Source organism: Cinclus cinclus, chromosome 5, assembly GCF_963662255.1.
Source record: "Cinclus cinclus chromosome 5, bCinCin1.1, whole genome shotgun sequence".
NCBI lineage: Eukaryota > Metazoa > Chordata > Aves > Passeriformes > Cinclidae > Cinclus > Cinclus cinclus.
The window spans coordinates 1,855,279-1,878,428 of record NC_085050.1 but is presented as its reverse complement, the minus strand read 5'-3'; the positions used below and the strand labels follow the sequence as shown (position 1 = coordinate 1,878,428).

The window sequence follows — 23,150 nt, the reverse complement described above, 5'->3', positions numbered from 1 at the left end:
GGGTTGCGCGCAGCAGCGGAGCTACCGCCGGTGCCATCCTTGTCCCTTGTCCCCATTCCTGTCCCTTGTCCCCATCCTTGTCCCCTTGTCCCCATCCGTCTCCCTTGTCCCCAACCCTGTCCCCATCCCTCCGGCCGAGGAAGGACGGGGACAGATCCCGCTGGCGCTGTGGCACTGCTGGGGGATCCTTGGGATCTGCATCACCCGGGGATGCTCCTTGGCCATCCCAGGGGACAGCGGGGACAGCGGGGCTGGCACAGGGGACGGAGCATTCATTCCCGGCCCGATTCCAAGGGAAGGTTTTTTGTTCCTGCCTTCTGCCGAGCCCCAGCCCCACGTGACGGCACTTTCGAGGTTTGCAGAATTCCCGGCCCCGCTCCTGGCGCCGTTCCCGGCTCCAAGGCGCGCACACACGGCCCCGATTCGCGCTGGCTCAGCACTTCCCGGGATGTCAGGAATTTCCTGGTGCAGCGCCGGCTGCCGCCAGATCCCGCTCGGAGATGCCTTTAAAGGCGCCGTGGCTTTATCCCGGCGGGAATCCTAATGGGAAGCTGCTGTGGGGTTCCCCACACCCCGCAAGCGGAGCGGGGTCAAACCCACCGAGACACGGGAGCCGTGTCGCTGTCCCCATGTCCCCGCACTCCTTCCCGCAGGGATGATCCCAAGGAAGCTCTCCCGGCCCGTGCTCCGGTCTGGGATTTCTCCTGGCCTGGCTGAACCTCCTCAGGTTCTCGAGTGTCCCTGGGTGTCCCCATCCTTCCGGTGCTACCTGTGGAGGACAACCCCCCCTGCACACCTCTGCTGTCCTGTGGGGCTCCGGAAGGTTCCGGAAGGTGCCGCGGTTGTTGGGGTGCCGGGATGTCCCGTTGTGACGTGGGAGCTGTGCCGTGCCCCGATCCCAGCGTGATCCCAAAGGGTTCGGGTCCGTTCCCAGGAGAGCCCCTCCCTCAGGAGCAGCAGCGCCTGGATCCTTCTGGAGAAGCTGAATCCCAACTCCTGGCTCTCCAAGGAGAGACAGGGGATGTTGGCCATGGAGCAGGAAGAGCGGGAATTCTGCGGTGCCCAAGGGCTGTGCCAAGGGGGACACGGCAGAGATCCCCAGGGATCCCGAGGGCACGCACAGAGATCCCAAGGGATGAACCAAGGCAATGCCCACGGATACAAAGACCTGTCCCGGTGGCTGGAGTTAATCACCCGAGAGATGTCCCACATGGAAGAACTCATCCAGCAAGAGCTGTGCCAGGAGAAAGCCAGGAGAGACCAGGAACTGTGCCAGGGGCGTGGGAACGGACACGAGGACGTGTCTCAATGGGAAGAACTCGCCAACCAGGAGCGGAGCCTAGGGAACGTCAAGGGATACAAAACTCTGTCCCAGTGGGAAGACTTCATCCACCAGGAGACATCCCACATGGAAGAATTCATCAACCAGGAGACGTCCCCCATGGAAGAATCCACCGACCAAGATCCGTACCAAGGGAACACCAAGAGACACCAGGAGTGGTGCCAAGGGAACGTCAATGGATACAAAACTCTTGTCCCAGTGGGAAGACTTCATCAATCAGGAGATGTCCCAAATGGAAGAATTCACCAACCACGAAACATCCCAAATGGAGGACTCCATCCACCAGGAGATGTCCCATATGGACGACTTGATCAGCCAAGATCCGTGCCAAGGAAAAGCCAAGAGACACCGGGAACGGTGCCAAGGGAACGCCAAGGGATACAAAACTCTGTCCCAGTGGGAAGACTTCATCCACCAGGAGATGTCCCATTAGGAAAGACTTTCTTGACCGGGAGCTGTGCCCAGCAAAGCAGGGGGCACATCCCTGCCCACGCCGTTGGAGCCGGGGTCAGCGCCCTCCAGCCCTGCCCCTCCTGACCTCCAGGGCCTTTCCCACACACCCCGGACCCCAGCATTGATCCCAAGCTCAGCATTCCCAGGGAATTAATCGGAATTTCCCCTTCTGACCCACCTGGCTGAAGTCCACGGCGAGAAATGGTTCCCATGTGCTCCTCAAAAGGGCAGGGGGAGCCCCAAGACCTGGCCACGCGCAAAGGAATTAAAGGAATTCCCAAATTCCTGAATTCTTGCGGCTCTGTCGGCTGCTAATGAGCCCCAGGAGGGGTTGAGTGCTGCAGAGGGGTCCCCAAGTTTGGAATGTCACCATGGAGCTGAGGGAGCTGGGGGCAGGGAATCATGGAATTATTTGGGTTGGGAAAAGCCCTCAGAGACCATGGAGTCCAGCAGTGCCCAGGCCACCAGTGTCCATGTCCCCAAGTGTCACATCCACAGGGCTGCTAAATCCCTGCCAGGGTGGAAATTCCAGCCTTTTCCTAGAAGGAATTTCCCCAATGTCCACCCTGACCATCTCCTGGCCCAGCCTGAGGCCCTTCCCTCTCCTCCTGTCCCTGCTCCCTGCGAGCAGATCCCAACTCCCACTTGGCTCCAGGAATTCAGGGAGTCGTGCAGAGGCACAAGGTCCCCCCTGATCCCCCTTTTCTCCAGGCTGAGCCCCTTTCCCAGCTCCCTCAGCCGCTCCTGGAGCTCCAAACCCTTCCCACAATCCTCTCCATCGATTCCCCGGGATCTCCAGCATCCTCCAGAATCACCAAACCCCAAGGAACGACCCCAAACTCAAGCCCTGGGGTAACTATACAGTGAGGACGTTTATTTCCTGGGGACACCTCCAAGAGTCTATCCCACGTCGGATGATCGGAGACACAAATCCAACCCTTTCCTGGTTTGGGTTTTTAGTCTGTTCCCAGCTCTGAGTTTTTGCACCGTGGATGCTCCTTCCCGACCCCAAATGCCGAAGGAAATCCAAACACACAGAACTGACTGGCCCCGAAGCGTCGCTCCTGGGAAGCTCCATCACCTGGAGCTCGGCTCTTCCCCGCCGCTGTCCTGCTGCTTGGCCATGAATTTCTGTGGAGAAGGGAGAAGAGATGGTGCTTGCAAGGATATTCCAGGATTATCCCTTAAAACCCAGGGCTAGGAACACCTTGGCCAGGTTCAGTCAGCTCCTCCTGTGGGATTTGTCCCATAAAATCCCCCCAAAATTTGACTCTCAGGATGACATGGACACGGGAAGCTCCTGAGCGGAACGTTGGCCAAATCTCAGCGATCAGAATTCCCCACAATCTGGGCACAGAATAAAAATATTCCATATTCCCAAACCCCATCCAGTGTGAACTCTCCGCAGCCCTGAATCCAAGGATTTGGGGGAAAATTCCCGTTTTCCCGGGCGGTACCTCCATGTTCTGCCGGTGCAGGGGGGTCCTGCAGTGGTTGATCATTGAGGGTTCGTCGGCGTAGAAGAGGGAGCAGATCTGGCAGAAGAATCCAGCCTTTGGGACCAGGATATCCAGAGCTGAGGATACAACACAGTCACCACACACAACTCCAAGAAATATTCCAGCCTCACGTTCCTTTAGCTACATCTGGGGAATTTGGGATTCCTTGGGGGGAAATTGCAGTTCTTGAACATTCCAAAAATCAGGTTTTTCACTCAAGCTGGTCCCTGCGCCGTTTCAATCCATAGGTTATCTCCATTTCCAACAAACACATCACGTTGTGGGAATAACGCAACCAATTCCTTGGAAGTTGGAGCAGTTCCTGAAGGACTGACCCCATGGGAAAAGGGAGCCATGCTGGAGCAGTTCCTGAAGGACTGACCCCATGGAAGCTGGAGCAATTCCTAAAGGAATGACTCCATGGAAAAATGACCCACATTGGAGCAGTTCCTGAAGGACTGACCCCATGGAAGCTGGAGCAATTCCTAAAGGAATGACTCCATGGAAAAATGACCCACATTGGAGCAGTTCCTGAAGGACTGACCCCATGGAAGCTGGAGCAATTCCTAAAGGAATGACTCCATGGAAAAATGACCCACATTGGAGCAGTTCCTGAAGGAATGACCCCATGGAAGCTGGAGCAATTCCTAAAGGAATGACTCCATGGAAAAATGACCCACAGTGGAGCAGTTCCTGAAGGAATGACTCCATGGAAGTTGGAACAATTCCTGAAGGACTGACCCCATGGAGTTCACATCTCTCCACCCCCATTTCACAGCCCTGATCCCCTCAATTCCCTCCTTTCCAGACACTGAATGTTGGGAAGAGAACTCTCGACAGGATGGGAACCCTCAGGAGACACCACACCACACCCAGCTAATAATCAGTAATTCCAATAATTCCACCTGGATATGGGAATTTCTGGAAAAAACTTTCCATGACAGCCTTCCAATCCAAGTTTAACCAAGTGGTAAAACACGGATTTGGAGGAGCCAAGAAAATCAATGGATTCTGGGCCCTGACTTGGAGGTTCACTGTGGTTGTGAGGCATGGGAGGAGTTTTCCAATGGGCAGGAAAGAATCTTCCAGCCAGGAAAATCTGGAGCATTCCAGGGGATTCCTTAGCGTTTACCTTTGGGAATGCTCTGTGTCTTGGGGACACCTGGGAAAGTTGTTTTCTTCTGCTGAGACTTTGGTTCTGCATCTTCTGATCCCAGCTGAGCTGCTGGAGACAGAAATGGATGTTGGGATGGAACCATGGAATGGTGGAAAGGAACCATGGAATGGTGGAACGGAATCACGGAATGGTGGAACGGAATCACGGAATGGTGGAACGGAACCACGGAATGGTGGAAGGGAACCATGGAATGGTGGAAAGGAATCATGGAATGGTGGAAGGGAATCATGGAACGGTGGAACGGAACCATGGAACGGTGGAACGGAATCATGGAACGGTGGAACGGAATCATGGAACGGTGGAACGGAATAATGGAATGGTTTGGGCTGGGAGACACCTAAAGGACATGGACACCTTCCACCAGCTTGGGTGGCTCCAAGCCTGGTCCACACTGGCCTTGATGTTCCTCACCTTTTGGCTTGGAGATTTCAGCCATTTCCTCCTCTGGATTTATATCTCCCAGAATTCCCATTTCTTCTGGTCCTGCAACAGCAACAATATCTTCATCATCTTCATCTTCAGGCAGGTTTTTCCCTGGGAAAGCATTTTCTTCTTCCTCATCGCCAACTTCATCGACCGTAACAAAGTTCAGTTCCTCTTTGAGGTGATTGAAGTCGGCCAGGAAATCATCCTCATCCTCGTTAACCTCATCCAGAGTCACCAGAGGATTGTCCTCGTTGTCCTCCTGGATCTCATCCACGGTCACCAAGGCGTTGGGATCGTCGGGCACCTGGGAAGCGGCGCAATCCCCGGGATTGGCTTTTCCCTCCTCGGCGGCGCTCAGCTCCGCGGGCTCGTTGAGGGGCAGCTCCTCCACCTCTCCGATCTCATCCACGGTCACCAAGGGCTCGGCCTTCAGGTCCCGCTCCTCAAATTCCACCCGGGCTCCGTTCCCTTGGGAGCCCGGCTCTTCCTGCTCCGAGATCTCATCCAGCGTCAGCAGAGCCTGCGGATCCTTCACCGCTTCCGACAGCTCCTCCTCTTCCACCACCTCGTCCACCACCACCAGGCCCTGGGGGTCGACGCCCGGCAGCGGCACCGGCGCGTCCTCCTCCTCCTCCCCGATCTCGTCCAAGGTGACGAAGGACAGCTCACCTTCGGCTCCAGAACTCTTCCCTCTCCTCTTCTTGGACGCCGGCTCCGAAGGGTTGGCTTTGGGAATTTCTTTTCTCTTCCCCCTCGGGGGGTTTCGCCGCGGCGTCACCGGAGACTCGGCGTCCTCCAGCACCTCGTCCACCGTGACAAACTCGTCTAGGTTGAACGGGAAGAGCTCTTCTTCCTGTGGGAATATTTGAATGTCATCTCCAGGAGGAACGTTCCAAGGGGGAAAGAAATAACTTCAAATTTAATTGGAGAGGGGTAAAAAGAAAATTATTAAAAAAAATAAAAAAAGTGTTCGGGGCTTAGAGCGCAGCGTTAGCTGAGCAATTAATGTAATTTAACTCAGGTTTCGTTCAGGAAGCCAAAGCCCTTTGGAAAAATCTCAGTGGATCGACACGGGATTAAATTCCATGGGTAAAATTCCATGGATAAAACTGAGTGGATGAAATTCAGTGGATAAAGGTCAATGGAAAAAAAATTCAGGGGATAAAGGTCAATGGATAAAATTAAAGGCATAAAATTCCGTAGATGAAATTCAACGGATAAATTCAAACGGATGAAATTCAGTGGATAAATGTCAATGGATAAAATTAAAGGGATAAAATTCAGTGGATGAAGGTCAGTGAATAAAGTTAAATGGATAAAATTCAGTGGATAAAACCTCAGTGGATGAAATTCAATGAATAAATTCAAATGGATGAAATTCAGTGGGTAAAGGTCAATGGATAAAATTCAGTGGACAAAATCAGTGGATGAAATTCAACGGATAAAAATTCAGTGGATGAAATTCAGTGGGTAAAGGGCAATGGATAAAATTCAGTGGACAAAATTAAAGGGATAAAATTAAATGGTTAAAATTCAGTGAATAAAAATTCAATGGATAAAAATTCAATGGATAAAAGTCAATGGATAAATTTCAAAGTAAAAAATTCAGTGGATGAAATTCAGCAGATGAAATTAAAGGGATAAAATTCAGTGAATAAAATTCAATGGATAAAAATTCAGTGGATAAAAACTCGGTGGATGAAATTCAATGGATGAATTTCAATGGATAAAATTTCAATGGATAAATTTCAATGGATAAAATCCAACAAATAAAATCCCTGCCAATTCAAAGTTCTGGATCCAAAGGAAGGGATGCCCCATCCCAAATGATGCCTCTGATTTCTTCCATGGATAATCCTGAATTTTTGTTGCTTTTTCTTCCAAATTTTTTCTTCCATCCTACCCCTCACGTTTTCATGGATATTTAACGCCAGCTGGGAAACTGGGATTTAGGGATGGATTTACAGGATCTGTTCCCAGCTGGGGCTTCCTGGTGCTAGAGGCTCCACGAGCCTGGAAATTTGGATCCAAAGGAAAAGTGATTCCAAAGGGATTGCAGCATCCCAGAGCCCGCGGGACCCATGGAGACCAGATGGAAAAAGGGCAGGAATTTGGTAATCCCACTGCGGGAGGAGGGGAAAGATTCCTGAGAGCAGGAACGTCACGGAATCCTGGAATGGTTTGGGTGGGAAAAGACCTGAAATCCCATCCAATCCCACCCCTTGGAACATCAAAAATCCCCTTTTCCATACATTGCATCCTTTTAATCCCATGGTTTCCCATCCTTTTAATCCCACGTATTCTATCCTTTTATCACACAGTTTTCCATGTTTAATCCCCCAGTTTTCCATATTTTTAATCCCACATATTTCCATCCTTTTAATACCAGTTTCCCATCATTTTAATCCTAGTTTTCCATCCTTTTAACTACACAATTTTTTGTCTTTTTAATCCCATGTGTTCCATACCTTTAATTCAAGTTTTCCATCCCTTTAACCCCACATTTTCCCATCCCTTTAATCCCTGTTTTCCATCCTTTTAATCCCACAGGTTTCCATGTTTTTAATAGCAGTTCTTCCATCATTTTAATGAGTTTTCCATCCCTTTAATCCAAGTTTTCCATCCTTTCAATCCCATCTTACCATCCATTCAATCTCTGTTTTCCATCCTTTTAATCCCACATTTTTCCATCCTTTTAAACAATTTCTCCATCCTTTAATCCCACATTTTCCCATCCCTTTAATCCCACATTTTTCCATCCTTTAATCCCACATTTTTCCATCCCTTTAATCCCACATTTTTCCATCCTATTAATCCCAATTTTCCATCCTTTAATCCCATGGTTTTCCATCCTTTAATCCCAGTTTTCCATCCTTTAATCCCACGGTTTTCCATCCTTTTAATCCCAGTTTTCCACCCCTTAAATCCCAGTTTTCTATCCCTTAAATCCCACGGTTTAACATATTTGTAATCCCAGTTTTCCATCCCCTTTAATCCCACATTTTTCCATCCCTTTAATCCCACCTTTTTCCATCCTTACCTCCTTCTGTTTCCCAACGTTGCCAGCGCTGCTTTTCCAAGTTGTACCACTGCCCCCACCAGGAGCCTGCAAAAATGGGACAAAAAAATTCCATGAAATCCCACGAAATCCCAACGCTCTCCGAGCACAGCTTTGGTTGGGATGTCCCCGCGGCTCCAGGGATTTGTCCCCAACAGGTGACACCCGGCTCAGGAGCCTCTTTTCCATCTGCGCAGGTCTTGGGAAAGCAAATTCCGGCTCCGCAGGAGTTTATCCCCACTTGAAGCTGCTCCAAGGAATTCAGTTTGGATTCGCTTCCGAAACAACTTCCGTAGGATTTTCCAACTGGTTCCACCCTCGCGTTGCTAAAGGGAACTGCTTGGCCAGCAGCTCTTGTGGTGGCCCAGGGATTTATGGAAAAGGGAAAGGGATGATCCCGGAATGCCAGGGAACACCGGAATTCCTGCCATCCTCACCTGATTCCTGCTGGGATTTTCCCTCGTGCCAGATGTTCCAGATGTTCCGCTCTCTCCCTGCTGCTTTGAACTGTCCCGAGATTCCAGCTGGGAATCCTTTTCCTGCTGGGACGAGCTCTTCCCACCGTCTCCCTGCGCATCCATCCCGGAATTTCCGTTCCCTTTCCATTGGTTGTTCCCAGCTCCCGGCTGAGCTGCGGCTTTTCCGGGAATTTTCTTCTCCGGCCTCGCTCTTGGGGGGATTTTCTGCTCCCCAGCTTTTCCCAGGGAAGGCTTGGTGATCCTGACAGGAATTCTCTGTTTCAGGATATCCGGGACGGACACCACAGCCTTCAGAAGGGTTTTCCCAACGCAAGATTCCTTCAGGGATGCAGTGGGATTTACCGGAGCCGCCGCGCGGCTTTGATCGGATTTTCCAGCTCCCATCCCTTTATTTGGTGGGATTTTAACCGAACTTCCCACGTGGATCTCCCCACCAGCATTCCCAGAGTTTTCCCCACCCTTGCACGACATTTTTCCAGGTGTTTTCTCCAGCTCTGTCCCAGATTTTCCCCCAGTCTTCCCTGGATTTTCCCCAGTTTTGAGCACGGATTCCTCCGCCGTCCCCTCTCTCTCTGCTCCAGCCACATCCCATTTTTTCCCTGGAGCATCCCCACTTTTTGGGACAGCTTTCCTTTCCGTGGACGCTTCACAGCTGCTTTTCCCAGCCTCAGGAACAGGAGTTTTTTCCGTGCTGGGCTGGGTGACAGCGGGCGACACCGCGGGAGCCTCCTCCGAGCTCGGGGACATTCCAGGGATGGCTCCCGGCGTTCCTCCGCCCGTTGGGATCCCTTTGCTGGATGATTCCAGAGGATCCACGGCAGGAGCAGAGGGCTCCTCATCCTCCTTTGGGATTTCCAGCTCCGGCTCATCCCGAGCCTCCTCTTTCCCCGCTCCACAAAGCGGCGCCGGCTTCTCCTCCGACGTCGCTGCGGGTGATTTGCTGCCGGCAGGATCCACGGGAATTCCAGTTCCAGGATCCAATCCATCCACATGCATCCCTGCTCCTCCTCCTGCCTGTGACTCAGGAACCTCCAGCTGTCCCACTGGAATCTCCTCCAGGACATTTGGGTTGGGAATTTGGCCTTTCCTGGGCTCTCCCGATGGATTTCCTGGTGTTTTTTGCACCGTTCCAAATCCCTCTGGATTTTTTTTCAAGGCAGAGCTAAAAGCATTTCAAAGAAACAGAAGAAATCAAACCATGAGGGGAGAATTCCAGAGTTCCCAGAAAACTTTGGGGGTTTTTCCTGGAGCATCAGGAAATGGGATTGGGAATTCTGTGGTACAAGGTGACAAAGGAATTGACATTTTGGAGACCTCAGGCCTTGGGAAATTTCAATCCCACAGAGGGAAAAATGGGAATATCCAACCAAAAGGAAGCTCCTGGATAAGGGAATTAAGCAGAGCTTTGTCTGCCCAGAGAGCAGGTTCGGATTTGGGATTGGATCTGGGATCAGGTTTTGGTTTGGGTTTAAATTCCCTGGGATAACACAGCTTTCCAGGGAATTTCAGACTCTTCCCTGAAGGAAAGAATCCCACAGGATGAGCTTGGAATTAGGGATGGTTGTGCCTGGAGCAGCCATTCCAGCAGAATTCCAGCAGGGAATTTCTGCTCCAAAACCTGGGAAAATCAGGATTGTCCAGGACAGTGGGATTTGGGATCCACCCCTCAAAAAAGGGATTTTCCCATCAATTCAACATTTCTGGATGTGCTCAGTTTGTTCTCCACTGGAATTCATGGGAAAGTTCTGGAATTCATGGAAAACTCCGCCATGGATTCATGGAAAAAAACTCCCTGGAATTCATGGAAAACTCCTCCCTGGAATTCATGGAAAATGCAGCCTGGGAAAGGCAGAACCCAGGGGTGGAGTTTAATTAATTAAAGCTTAAGATAAAGAATTAATAATTAATAATTAAAACAGTAATTTCGGTGTTTTCTGCTCCCTATGAAAAGGAATAAAACAATTATGTGGAAAATACATGGAGCAAGGAAAAATGACAGTTTTTCAACTTTTCAGGAGCTGGAATTCATGGAAAAGTCTAATTTTAATTTTCATTTTAATTCCACCTGTCTGGAATCAAGAGGTGGCTGTGAGGAAGTGATTCCCATTAATCTGGGAATTAAAGCTCCCAAAATTCAGCAGTTTCATGGAAAAAAAAGAGGATCTGGGAATACAGAGCTTTTCCATAACAGAATTCCTTAAATTTTTGGATCATCCATACATGATTTTGGGGTTTTTAACAACAAAACTCATCCAGAAATCCAAGCTGGAATCACAGAAAAAAATGGGATCGAAGCCATATTTGACAAAAAATTCCTAAAAATTTCTGGGAATTCAGCAGTTGGGATGAGAAATTCCAGAGGCAGGGATAGAGGGAATAGCTACAGGATGGAATAAAAAACAACAGGAGGAGCCAGGACCTGAGCAGAAAATTGGGATTTCACCTCGTTTTTCCATGATTTTTTAACCAATCCCGAATATTTTCTCTCTAGCTTTGGGAAGGAGGAGCAGCAGGACAAAGCTGGAGGGAGGCTCAGCATTCCCTAATTGTGGATAAACATTCCAAGAGGGAAAAGAAATGGAGAAAAACTCTGCAAAATTCCCCCAAATTCCCTGAAATCCACGCAGGCCGTACTTTCCTCTGCTCCCGTCCTCTCTCTTCGCTTCCCTTTTCCCGGTTTCAGCCTGGAAAACAAAAGCCAAGGTCAGGATTTTCCAGTTCCAGAGGAGGCACCGGGAAGGGAAGGCAGAACTGCAGGGAATTGTTCCCGACCCCATTCCCAGGAGGAGAATTCCGACGGGAAAGGTTCATCCCTCCTTCAGGGCAGCCAGGCTTTGGAGCAGGATGGGTTTGGGAACAGGATCACATCCCTAAAATCCAACCATTCCTTAGAAACGCCCAGGGCATTCCTGAAAATCCAGCCATTCCTTAAAAACCCCATTCCCCATCCCTAAAATCCAATAATTCCTAACAAATCCCATTCCCTAGCCCTAAAATCCAGTAATTCCTTACAAATCCCATTCCCTATCCCTAAAGTCCAACCATTCCTTATCCCTATTCCTAAAATCCAGTAATTCCTTACAAATAACATTCCCTATTAATACATAAAATCCAACCATTCCTTACAAATCCCATTCCTTATCCCTAAAATCCAGCCATTCTCTAAAACCCACAATCCCTAAAATCCAGGATTTATCTCAGACCCTGAGGGAAAAAGTCCCAAACCTCAGGGAAAATCCCAAAATATGAGGGAAAAATCCCAAACCCCGAGGGGAAAATCCCAAACTTTGAGAGAAACTGTGAAGGGAAAAAAAAAATATCCCCAAACCCTGAGGGAAAAATCCCAATCCTGAGGGGAAAAAAATCGAAACCCTTAGGAAAAAAATAAATCCCAAACCTCAGGGAAAAGTTGCAACCCTGAGGGAAAATCCTGAACCTGAGCAAAAAAAGTCCCAACCCTGAGGGAAAAAAAGTCACAAAATTTGAGGGAAAAAAATCACAATCCTGAGGGAAAAATCCCAAAATCTGAGGGAAAAAATCCCAACTGTGAGCGAAAAAAATCCCAAACCTTGAGGGAAAAATCCCAAAATCTGAGGGAAAAAATTCCCAGTCCAGAGGGAAAAAGTCCCAATCCTGAGGGAAAAAATACAAACCCTTAAGGAAAAAAAAAAAACAACCCTCCAACTCTGAGGGGAAAATAAATTCCCAATTTTGAGGGGAAAAAATCTCAACGCTAAGGGAAAATCCCAAAATCTGAAAGAAACTGTGAGGGAAAAATCCCAAATCCTGAGGGAAAGATCTCAACCCTGAGGGAAAAAAAAAAATCCCAATCCCGAGGGAAAAAATATAAACCCTTAAGGGAAAAAAAGAAACAACCCTCCATCTCTGAGGGGAAAAAGAATTCCCAATTCTGAGGCAAAAAAAAAAAAAAAATCTCAAGTCTAAGGGAAAATCCCAAAATCAGAGAGAAACTGTGAAAGAAAAATCCCAAATCCTGAGGGGAAAAAAAAAATCCCAACCCTGACAAAAAAAAATCCTGAGGTGAAAAAATCCCACCCAGCAACTCTCTGAAAGAATCTCCCACCCCTATAAAAAAAAACTCCAAATGGTGATAAAAGTTGAATTTTTACCTCAGGAGAGTCTCGGTGGCAGGACAAGGAGCAGGTGAGTGTGTGCTCCCCCATGGAGTACGGGTACTGCTGCAGGAAGCTGTGCATGTACCGGGCGGAGCTGGGGCTGTCCAACTGCAGGATGGCCTGGGGGGGGGAAATTTAAATTTAAAATAAAAATAATTTCTGCTAATTGTGGATTTGGGGCTGGCCTGAGGGGAAAAATTAAAAATTTTAAATAAAATTCTGTTAATTGTGGATTTGGGGCTGGTGTGAGGGGAAATTTAAAATAAATTTAAAAAAAAATCCCCCTAATTGCGGATTTGGAACTGTCCAACTGCAGGATGGCCTGGGGGGGGAAATTTATTAAATTTAAAATAAAAATAATTTCTGCTAATTGTGGATTTGGGTCTGGCCTGAGGGGAATAATTAAAAATCTTAAATAAAATTCTGTTAATTGTGGATTTGGGGCTGGTGTGAGGGGAAATTTAAAATAAATTTAAAAAAAAATCCCCCTAATTGCGGATTTGGAACTGTCCAACTGCAGGATGGCCTGGGGGGGGAAATTTAAATTAAAATAAAAATAATTTCTGCTAATTGTGGATTTGGGGCTGATCTGAGGGGAAAAAATAAAAATTTTAAATAAAATTCTGTTAATTGTGGATTTGGGGCTGGTTTGAGGGGAAATTTAAAATAAATTTTAAAAAAAATCCCCCTAATTGCGGATTTGGAACTGTCCAACTGCAGGATGGCCTGGGGGGGGAAATTTAAATTTAAAATAAAAATAATTTCTGCTAATTGTGGATTTGGGTCTGGCCTGAGGGGAATAATTAAAAATCTTAAATAAAATTCTGTTAATTGTGGATTTGGGGCTGGTTTGAGGCGAAATTTAAAATAAATTATAAAAAAAATTCCCCCTAATTGCGGATTTGGAACTGTCCAACGGCAGGATGGCCTGGGAGGAAAAAATTAAATTTAAAATAAAAATAATTTCTGCTAATTGTGGATTTGGGTCTGGCCTGAGGGGAATAATTAAAAATCTTAAATAAAATTCTGTTAATTGTGGATTTGGGGCTGGTGTAAGGGGAAATTTAAAATAAATTTAAAAAAAAATCCCCCTAATTGCGGATTTGGAACTGTCCAACTGCAGGATGGCCTGGGGGGGGAAATTTAAATTAAAATAAAAATAATTTCTGCTAATTGTGGATTTGGGGCTGATCTGAGGGGAAAAAATAAAAATTTTAAATAAAATTCTGTTAATTGTGGATTTGGGGCTGGTTTGAGGCGAAATTTAAAATAAATTATAAAAAAAATTCCCCCCAATTGCGGATTTGGAACTGTCCAACGGCAGGATGGCCTGGGAGGAAACAATTAAATTTAAAATAAAAATAATTTCTGCTAATTGTGGATTTGGGTCTGGCCTGAGGGGAATAATTAAAAATCTTAAATAAAATTCTGTTAATTGTGGATTTGGGGCTGGTGTGAGGGGAAATTTAAAATAAATTTTAAAAAAAATCCCCCAATTGTGGATTTGGAACTGTCCAACTGCAGGATGGCCTGGGGGGGGAAATTTAAATTTAAAATAAAAATAATTTCTGCTAATTGTGGATTTGGGTCTGGCCTGAGGGGAAAAATTAAAAATCTTAAATAAAATTCTGTTAATTGTGGATTTGGGGCTGGTTTGAGGGGAAATTTAAGATAAAAATAAAAAAAAATTCCCCCTAATTGTGGATTTGGAACTGTCCAACGGCAGGATGGCCTAGGAGGAAAAAAATTAAAATAAAAAAAAAAAAAAATCCCAGGAATGCCCAAAAATTCCATCAAAAAATCCTGAAAAAATATCCCCAGAAAGTTCCAAAATCCCCTCAAAAATCTTCCAAAAAATCCCTAAAAAAAACCCCACAAAAATCCTTAAAGCCCCTCCAAAAATCACAAGAAATGCCCCAAAAATCTCTAAAAATGCACCCCCAAAATTCCTAAAAACCCTCAAAATTCCCAAATAATCCCTAAAAATCCCCTGAATATCCCAAGAAACCCCCCAAAAATTCCTCCAAAAAATCCCTAAAAAATCCTCAAAAATCCCCCAAAAACCCCCAGAACATCCCAAGAAATCCCTCAAAAATTCCTCCAAAAATCCACAAAAAATGCTCTAAAAAATCCCCCCAAAAAATCCCTAAAAACCCTGTGAACATCCCAAGAAAGCCCCCAAAAAAATCCCCAAAAAATCCCTAAAAGACCCCAGAACATCCCAAGAAACCCCCCAAAAATCCCTAAAAAACCCTTTAAAAACCCCCAAAAACCCCCAAAAAACCCCCAAAACCCCCTTAAAAAAACCCTACAACACCCATAAATCATCCTCCAAAACAAATCCTCTACACCGCCCCCCCTCCCCAAAAAAAAAACCCAAAAAAATCAACAAAAAAAAAAAACCCTAAAACCAACACAAAAATCCCGATCTCCAGCCGAAAAATTTCCCCGTAAACTCTCCAAGGTTTGCGGAGCAGGTGAAGAAAGGAGGGGGAGGTAAAACCCCAAAGGGAACCCCAAAGGGACCCCAAAGGGACCCCAAAGGGACCCCAAAGTGAACCCCAAAGGAAACCTCAAAGGAACCCCAAAGTGAACCCCAAAGGGACCCCAAAGGGACCCCAAAGTGAACCCCAAAGGAAACCTCAAAGGAACCCCAAAGTGAACCCCAAAGGGACCCCAAAGGGACCCCAAAGTGAACCCCAAAGGGAACCCCAAAGGGACCCCAAAGTGAACCACAAAGGAAACCCCAAAGGGACCCTAAAGGAAACCCCAAAGGAACCCCAAAGGGACCCCAAAGTGAACCCCAAAGGGAACCCAAAGTGAACCCCAAAGTGAACCCCAAAGTGACCCCAAAGGGACCCCAAAGTGACCCCAAAGTGACCCCAAAGGGACCCCAAAGGGACCCCAAAGTGAACCCCAAAGTGACCCCAAAGGGACCCCAAAGTGAACCCCAAAGTGAACCCCAAAGTGACCCCAAAGTGACCCCAAAGTGACCCCAAAGGGACCCCAAAATGACCCCAAAGGGAGCCCCGGGCCGGCCGTACCCGCCGGCGGTTGCTGAGCACGGCGTAGTGCTGCACCTTGCCGAAACGCAGCCCGGCACAAACCACCTCCAGCTCACCAAAACCATGGGCTGGGAGGTTCCCCAGGTGAACCAGGTGGGAACGGAGACACGAGGGGTTCACCTGGAACGGGGAGAGAGAGGGGTTACGGGGTGGGAATGGGATTGGGAATGGGATTGGGATTGGGGGAAATGGGGATTGGGAAATGGGAATGGGGAAATGGGAATGGGGAATGGGAATGGGAATGAGAATGGGAATGGGGATGGGATTGGGATTGGGGGAAATGGGGATTGGGAAATGGGGAAATGGGGAAATGGGAAATGGGGAAATGGGGAATGAGAATGGGAATGGGGATGGGATTGGGATTGGGGGAAATGGGGATTGGGAAATGGGAATGGGGAAAGGGAATGGGGAATGGGAATGGGAAAATGGGGAATGGGAATGAGAATGGGAATGGGGATGGGATTGGGATTGGGAGAAATGGGGATTGGGATTGGGGGAAATGGGGAATGAGAATGGGAATGGGGATGGAATTGGGATTGGGATTGGGGGAAATGGGGATTGGGAAATGGGAATGGGGAATGGGAATGGGGAATGGGAAAATGGGGAAATGGGGAATGGGAATGAGAATGGGAATGGGGATGGAATTGGGATTGGGATTGGGGGAAATGGGGATTGGGAAATGGGAATGGGGATGGGGAATGGGATTAGGAATGGGGATGGGGATGGAAAAGGAAAAATGGGAATGGGGATGGGATTGGGATTGTGGGAAATGGGGATTGGGATTGGGGAATGGGAAAATGGGGAAATGGGAAAATGGGGAAATGGGGAAATGGGGAAATGGGAATGGGGGAATGGGAATGGGGAGGGGAATGGGGGGAAATGGGGGTTGGGAAATGGGAATGGGGGAAATGGGGAATGAGAATGGGGATGGGATTGGGGGAAATGGGGATTGGGATTGGGGAATGGGAAAATGGGGAAATGGGGAATGAGAATGGGAATGGGGATGGGATTGGGATTGGGGAATGGGGAAATGGGAATGGGGCATGGGATTAGGAATGGGGATGGGAAAATGGGAATGGGGATGGGATTGGGAAAATGGGGAAATGGGGATTGGGAAATGGGAATGGGAACGGGGGAATGGGGGTGGGGATGGGGATGGGATTGGGATTGGGAATGGGAATGGGAAATGGGGGAATGGGGAAATGGGGAATGGGGGAATGGGGAAATGGGGAAATGGGAAATGGGGAAATGGAGAAATGGGAATGGGATTGGGGAATGGGGATGGCAATGGGGAATGGGATTGGGAATGGGGAATGGGAAATGGGAATGGGGATGGGGGAATGGGGAAAACTGGAAAAAAGGGGAAGAAGAAAAAAAAGAGAAAAAAATGGAAAAAGAGGAGAAGGGAAAAAGGGGAACAAAGAGGAAGCTGGGAAAGAAGGGAAAAAGGAAAGGGGGGGGAAGGGGCAGGGAAGGGGGGAAAAAAGGGGAAAACCTCAGAGCCAGCTGAGGAGAATCCCGGAATAAATCCTGGAATAAATCCTGGAATAAATCCTGGAATTCTGAGGGGATCAAGGGTCAATTGCGGGAGGTTCCCAAAATTCCAACTTAATCCCATTGCAAGAATAAAATGGGATTTATCCCGAAATGGGAATGAGCATTCCCAGCTCCTAGTTCATGAAGTTCCAAAGAATATTTGGGATAACGAAGGAAAAATTCGGGATAACGAAGGAAAAATTCGGGATAACGAAGGAAAAATTTGGGATAACAAAGGAAAAACTCACCTCGGGATCAGAATCCTTGATGAGACCAATGAAAATCGCTTCCTTTAGGGAGAAAAAAAATGGAATTGGAGCTTAATTAATGATTATTAATAAAGGATTCAAAATTAATAAGCGATTATTAATTAATTAATTAATTAAGTGCTCATCGTGTAAAAAAAAAAAAATTCCAGGATTAATTCCCAGTGGGAAAAATTCCTCGTTTTAAACACCAGGAAGTGCTGAAAGTTTGAATTAAATCCAAATCTTGCTCCAAGTGGAAAAGTGGGAATTTTTTTTGGTGGAATTTCCCCAGAAACTCCCACAATCCCCACAATTCCCAAATCCTCCCAAATCCCAAACTCCTCCAATTCCCACAGAATTCCCACAATTCCCACCATCTAATTCCCAAATCCCCCCAATTCCCAGATCACATAATTCCCAAATCCCCACAATTCCCAGATTTTCCTAAATCCCCCAATCCCCAACCCCACTAATCCCCAATCCCCATAACCCCACTCACCCCATATTCCCCCCACATTCCCCCAGTATTCCCCCACACCCTCCCTATCCCCACCTCGTCCCCGAGATGCCGTGGTTCCCATATCCCATTAACCCCGTTATCCCAATTACCCCATTAACCCCATTAACCCCAGAGGCCCATAAACCCCATTAACCCCATTACCCCATATCTAATTAACCCCAATAACCCCATATCCCATTAACCCCATTAACCCCATAACCCCATATCTAATTAACCCCATAACCCCATTAACCCCATATCCCATAACCCCACGTCCCCCGTGTCCCCACCTTGTCCCCGAGGTGCCAAAGTCCCCGTAACCCCATAAACCCCATAAACCCCATATCCCATTAACCCCATAACCCCACTAACTCCATAACCCCATTAACCCCATAACCCCATTAACCCCATAAACCCCATAAACCCCACTAACCCCATTAACCCCATTACCCCATATCCTCATTAACCCATTAACCCCATAACCCCATATCCTCATTAACCGCATTAACCCCACTAACCCCATTAACCCCACTAACCCCATAACCCCATTAACCCCATAAACCCCACTAACCCCATTAACCCCATTACCCCATATTCTCATTAACCCATTAACCCCATAAACCCATTAACCCCATAACCCCATATCCTCATTAACCCCATTAACCCCACTAACCCCATTAACCCCACTAACCCCATAACCCCATTAACCCCACTAACCCCATAACCCCATTAACCCCATAACCCCATTAACCCCATAAACCCCACTAACCCCATTTCCCCCGTGTCCCCCGTGTCCCCACCTTGTCCCCGAGGTGCCAAAGTCCCCATAACCCCATAACCCCATTAACCCCATATCCCATTAACCCCATAACCCCATTAACCCCATATCCTCATTAACCCCATAACCCCATTAACCCCATAACCCCATATCCTCATTAACCCCACTAACCCCATTAACCCCACAAACCCCATAAACCCCACTAACCCCCATTTCCCCCATGTCCCCACCTTGTCCCCGAGGTGCCGAAGTCCCCATAACCCCATATCCTCATTAACCCCACTAACCCCATAACCCCATTAACCCCATTACCCCATATCCTCATTAACCCATTAACCCCATAAACCAATTAACCCCATAACTCCATATCCTCATTAACCCCATAACCCCACTAACCCCACTAACCCCATTAACCCCACAAACCCCATAACCCCATAACCCCCATTTCCCCCGTGTCCCCACCTCGTCCCTGAGGTGCCGGTGCCGCGGCTCGTGCCGCACGCTCAGCTGGTTCCCGTCCAGGGCCATGGGGAAGCAGCTGTAGAACGTCACCATGGCCTCGGCAGCACGGCGCGGGATCTCCAGGTACGCCTGCACGCACCCAAACATCCCATAAACATCCCAGAAACACCCCAGAAACACCCCAGAAACATCCCAGAAACATCCCAGAAACATCCCATAAACACCCCAGAAACATCCCATACAACACCCCATAAACATCCCAGAAACATCCCAGAAACAACCCAGAAACATCCCAGAAACATCCCAGAAACATCCCATAAACACCCCAGAAACATCCCAGAAACATCCCATAAACACCCCAGAAACATCCCAGAAACATCCCAGAAACATCCCAGAAACATCCCATAAACACCCCAGAAACATCCCATACAACACCCCATAAACATCCCAGAAACATCCCAGAAACATCCCAGAAACATCCCATAAACACCCCAGAAACACCCCAGAAACATCCCAGAAACACCCCAGAAACATCCCATAAACATCCCAAAAACATCCCATACATCCCATAAACACCCCAGAAACATCCCATACAACATCCCATAAACATCCCAGAAACATCCCATAAACATCCCAGAAACATCCCATAAACATCCCAAAAACATCCCATACATCCCATAAACACCCCAGAAACATCCCATACAACATCCCATAAACATCCCAGAAACATCCCATAAACATCCCAGAAACATCCCATACAACATCCCATACAACATCCCATAAACATCCCATAAACACCCCAGAAACACCCCAGAAACATCCCATAAACATCCCATACAACATCCCATAAACATCCCAGAAACATCCCAGAAACATCCCATACAACATCCCATAAACATCCCAGAAACATCCCATAAACATCCCAGAAACATCCCATAAACATCCCAGAAACATCCCATAAACATCCCAGAAACACCCCAAATTCCACTAAAAACTCCTTAAAAAATCCCCCCCAAAAATCCCCAAAAATCCCCAAAAACCCCCCAAAAAATCCCCCAAAAACCCCCCAAAAAATCCCCCAAAATCCCGGGAATCGCCAGCGCTGACTTTTTTATGGGAAGAGAGGATGAGGAGATCGCGCAGGCCCCCGAAGGCTTTGGCCACTTTGGACATTTCCTGCTCCGTCGTTCCCTTGTCGGGCAGGTTGGACACGAGCAGCACGCACGATTCCTCGGGATCCTGTCGGAATTCCGGATCATCCGTTTGGGAATTTTTTTGGGGTTTTTTTTTGTTGTTGTTGTCGCTGGTTTTGCGCTGTGGTTTTTATTTTTTATTTTTTATTTTTTATTTTTTTTTTACGCGAGGGTCGTCGGAACAGTCGCGGAAAGTTCGGAGGGTTCCGGCGGTTTCGGAATTTCCGTAATTTTCCAAAATTCCCACGATTTCCCAAATTCCTCATAAATTCCCATATTCTCATCGTTCCCAAATTTTTCACAATTCCCACAATTCCCAAATTCTCACCGTTCCCAAATTTCCGCAATTCCCACAATTCCCAAATTCTCACAAATCCCAAATTCTCACAATTCCCAAATTCTCACAATTCCCAAATTCCCATATTCTCATCGTTCCCAAATTTTCACAATTCCCACAATTCCCACAAATCCCAAATTCTCATAATTCCCACAAATCCCAAATTCCTCACAAATTCCCACAAATTCCAAATTCTCATCGTTCCCAAATTTCCACAATTCCCACAAATCCCAAATTCTCATCATTCCCAAATTTCCACAATTCCCACAATTCCCAAATTCTCACAATTCCCAAATTCTCACAATTCCCGAATTCCCATATTCTCATCGTTCCCAAATTTTCACAATTCCCACAATTCCCACAAATCCCAAATTCTCATAATTCCCACAAATCCCAAATTCCTCACAAATTCCCACAAATTCCAAATTCTCATCGTTCCCAAATTTCCACAATTCCCACAAATCCCAAATTCTCATCATTCCCAAATTTCCACAATTCCCACAATTCCCAAATTCTCACAATTCCCAAATTCTCACAATTCCCGAATTCCCATATTCTCATCGTTCCCAAATTTTCACAATTCCCACAATTCCCACAAATCCCAAATTCTCATAATTCCCACAAATCCCAAATTCCTCACAAATTCCCACAAATTCCAAATTCTCATCGTTCCCAAATTTCCACAATTCCCACAAATCCCAAATTCTCATCATTCCCAAATTTCCACAATTCCCACAATTCCCAAATTCTCACAAATCCCAAATCCCCACAATCTCTCAAATTCCCATATTCTCATCATTCCCAAATTTTCACAATTCCCACAATTCCCACAAATCCCAAATTCTCACCGTTCCCAAATTTCCGCAATTCCCACAAATCCCAAATTCTCACAATTCCCACAATTTCCCAAATTCCTCACAAATTCCCACAAATCCCAAATTCTCACAATTCCCACAATTTCCCAAATTCCTCACAAATTCCCACAAATCCCAAATTCTCATCATTCCCAAATTTCCGCAATTCCCACAATTCCCAAATTCTCACAAATCCCAAATTCCCACAATTCCCAAATTCTCACAATTCCCGAATTCCCATATTCTCATTGTTCCCAAATTTTCACAATTCCCACAAAATTCCCACAAATCCCAAATTCTCATCGTTCCCAAATTTTCACAATTCCCACAATTCCCATAAATCCCAAATTCCCACAATCTCTCAAATTCCCATATTCTCATCGTTCCCAAATTTTCACAATTCCCACAAATCCCAAATTCTCACCGTTCCCAAATTTTCACAATCCCCACAATTCCCATATTTCCCACAAATCCCAAATGTCCACAATTTCCACAATTTCCCAAATTCCCACAATCCCTGCAAATCCCAAATTCTCACAGTTCCCAAATTCTCACAGTTCCCAAATTCTCACAATTCCCCCAACCCCAACCCCATAAATTCCAAAATCCCCCCAAATTCCCAAATCCCCACAATCCCCAAAATCCCCCAAATTCCCACAATTTCCCAAATCCTACAATTCCCCGGATTCCTCCAATCCCAAATCCCAATCCCCCACAAATTCCCAAAATCCCCCCAAATCCCCACAATTCCCAAACTCCTGTAATTCCCCCAAATTCCCCAAATTCCCACTTTTCCCCCAACCCTACAATTCCCTAAAGGCCAAAATCAAATATCCCCAAAATCCCCCAAATCCCAAAACCAATCCCATTCCCATTCCCATTCCCAATCCCAATCCCAATCCCATTCCCAATCCCATCCAAATCCCAATCCCAATCCCAATCCCATTCCCACTCCCAATCCCATTCCCAATCCCATCCAAATCCCAATCCCAATCCCATTCCCATTCCCATCCCCAATCCCATCCCAATCCCATTCCCAATCCCATCCCCAATCCCAATCCCATTCCCAATCCCATCCCAATCCCAATCCCATTCCCATTCCCATTCCCACTCCCAATCCCATTCCCAATCCCATCCAAATCCCAATCCCAATCCCATTCCCATTCCCATCCCCAATCCCATCCCAATCCCATTCCCAATCCCATCCCCAATCCCAATCCCATTCCCAATCCCATCCCAATCCCAATCCCATTCCCATTCCCATTCCCAATCCCAATCCCATTCCCAATCCCATTCCCAGACCTCCTCCCTGTGATCCGCGCGTTCTTTGCTGCTCGGGGTCTCTGCAAAAGCAGGAAAAGAAGGAAATCGACCGTCCCAAAAATTCCCAGAATTCCCAAAATCCCAAAAATTCCCACAATTCCCAAAATGCCAAAAAATTCCCAGAATTCCCAAAAATTCCCACAATTCCCCAAATTCCCAGAATCCCAAAATCCAAAAAATTCCCAGAATTCCCACAATTCCCAAAAATTCCCACAATTCCCAAAATTCCCACAATTCCCAAATTCCCAGAATTCCAAATTCCCAGATTCCCAAAATCTCAAAAAA

General features: G+C 47.0%; 1 protein-coding gene across 5 annotated transcripts in view; it reads right to left on the bottom strand.

Annotated features, from left to right (window-relative positions):
• Positions 1 to 2,649: 2,649 nt before the first annotated feature.
• The window catches only part of ZNF638 (zinc finger protein 638), a 51,318-nt gene continuing 30,817 nt past the window's right edge, over positions 2,650 to 23,150 (bottom strand). For 2 of the 5 annotated variants that reach the window (XM_062493896.1, XM_062493895.1), the window contains 13 exons: positions 22,845 to 22,885; positions 20,266 to 20,397; positions 19,159 to 19,287; positions 17,420 to 17,461; positions 15,615 to 15,755; positions 12,565 to 12,690; positions 11,069 to 11,118; positions 8,393 to 9,596; positions 7,938 to 8,003; positions 4,883 to 5,750; positions 4,427 to 4,519; positions 3,253 to 3,371; positions 2,650 to 2,926 (listed from right to left, as the gene is read on the bottom strand). In XM_062493896.1, coding sequence (XP_062349880.1) covers positions 2,873 to 2,926; positions 3,253 to 3,371; positions 4,427 to 4,519; positions 4,883 to 5,750; positions 7,938 to 8,003; positions 8,393 to 9,596; positions 11,069 to 11,118; positions 12,565 to 12,690; positions 15,615 to 15,755; positions 17,420 to 17,461; positions 19,159 to 19,287; positions 20,266 to 20,397; positions 22,845 to 22,885 — 3,065 coding nt within the window. In that variant the 3' untranslated portion in view covers positions 2,650 to 2,872. The remainder of the gene's footprint in view (positions 2,927 to 3,252; positions 3,372 to 4,426; positions 4,520 to 4,882; positions 5,751 to 7,937; positions 8,004 to 8,392; positions 9,597 to 11,068; positions 11,119 to 12,564; positions 12,691 to 15,614; positions 15,756 to 17,419; positions 17,462 to 19,158; positions 19,288 to 20,265; positions 20,398 to 22,844; positions 22,886 to 23,150) is intronic. The other 3 variants (XM_062493898.1, XM_062493899.1, XM_062493900.1) reach the window with 3 other exon arrangements.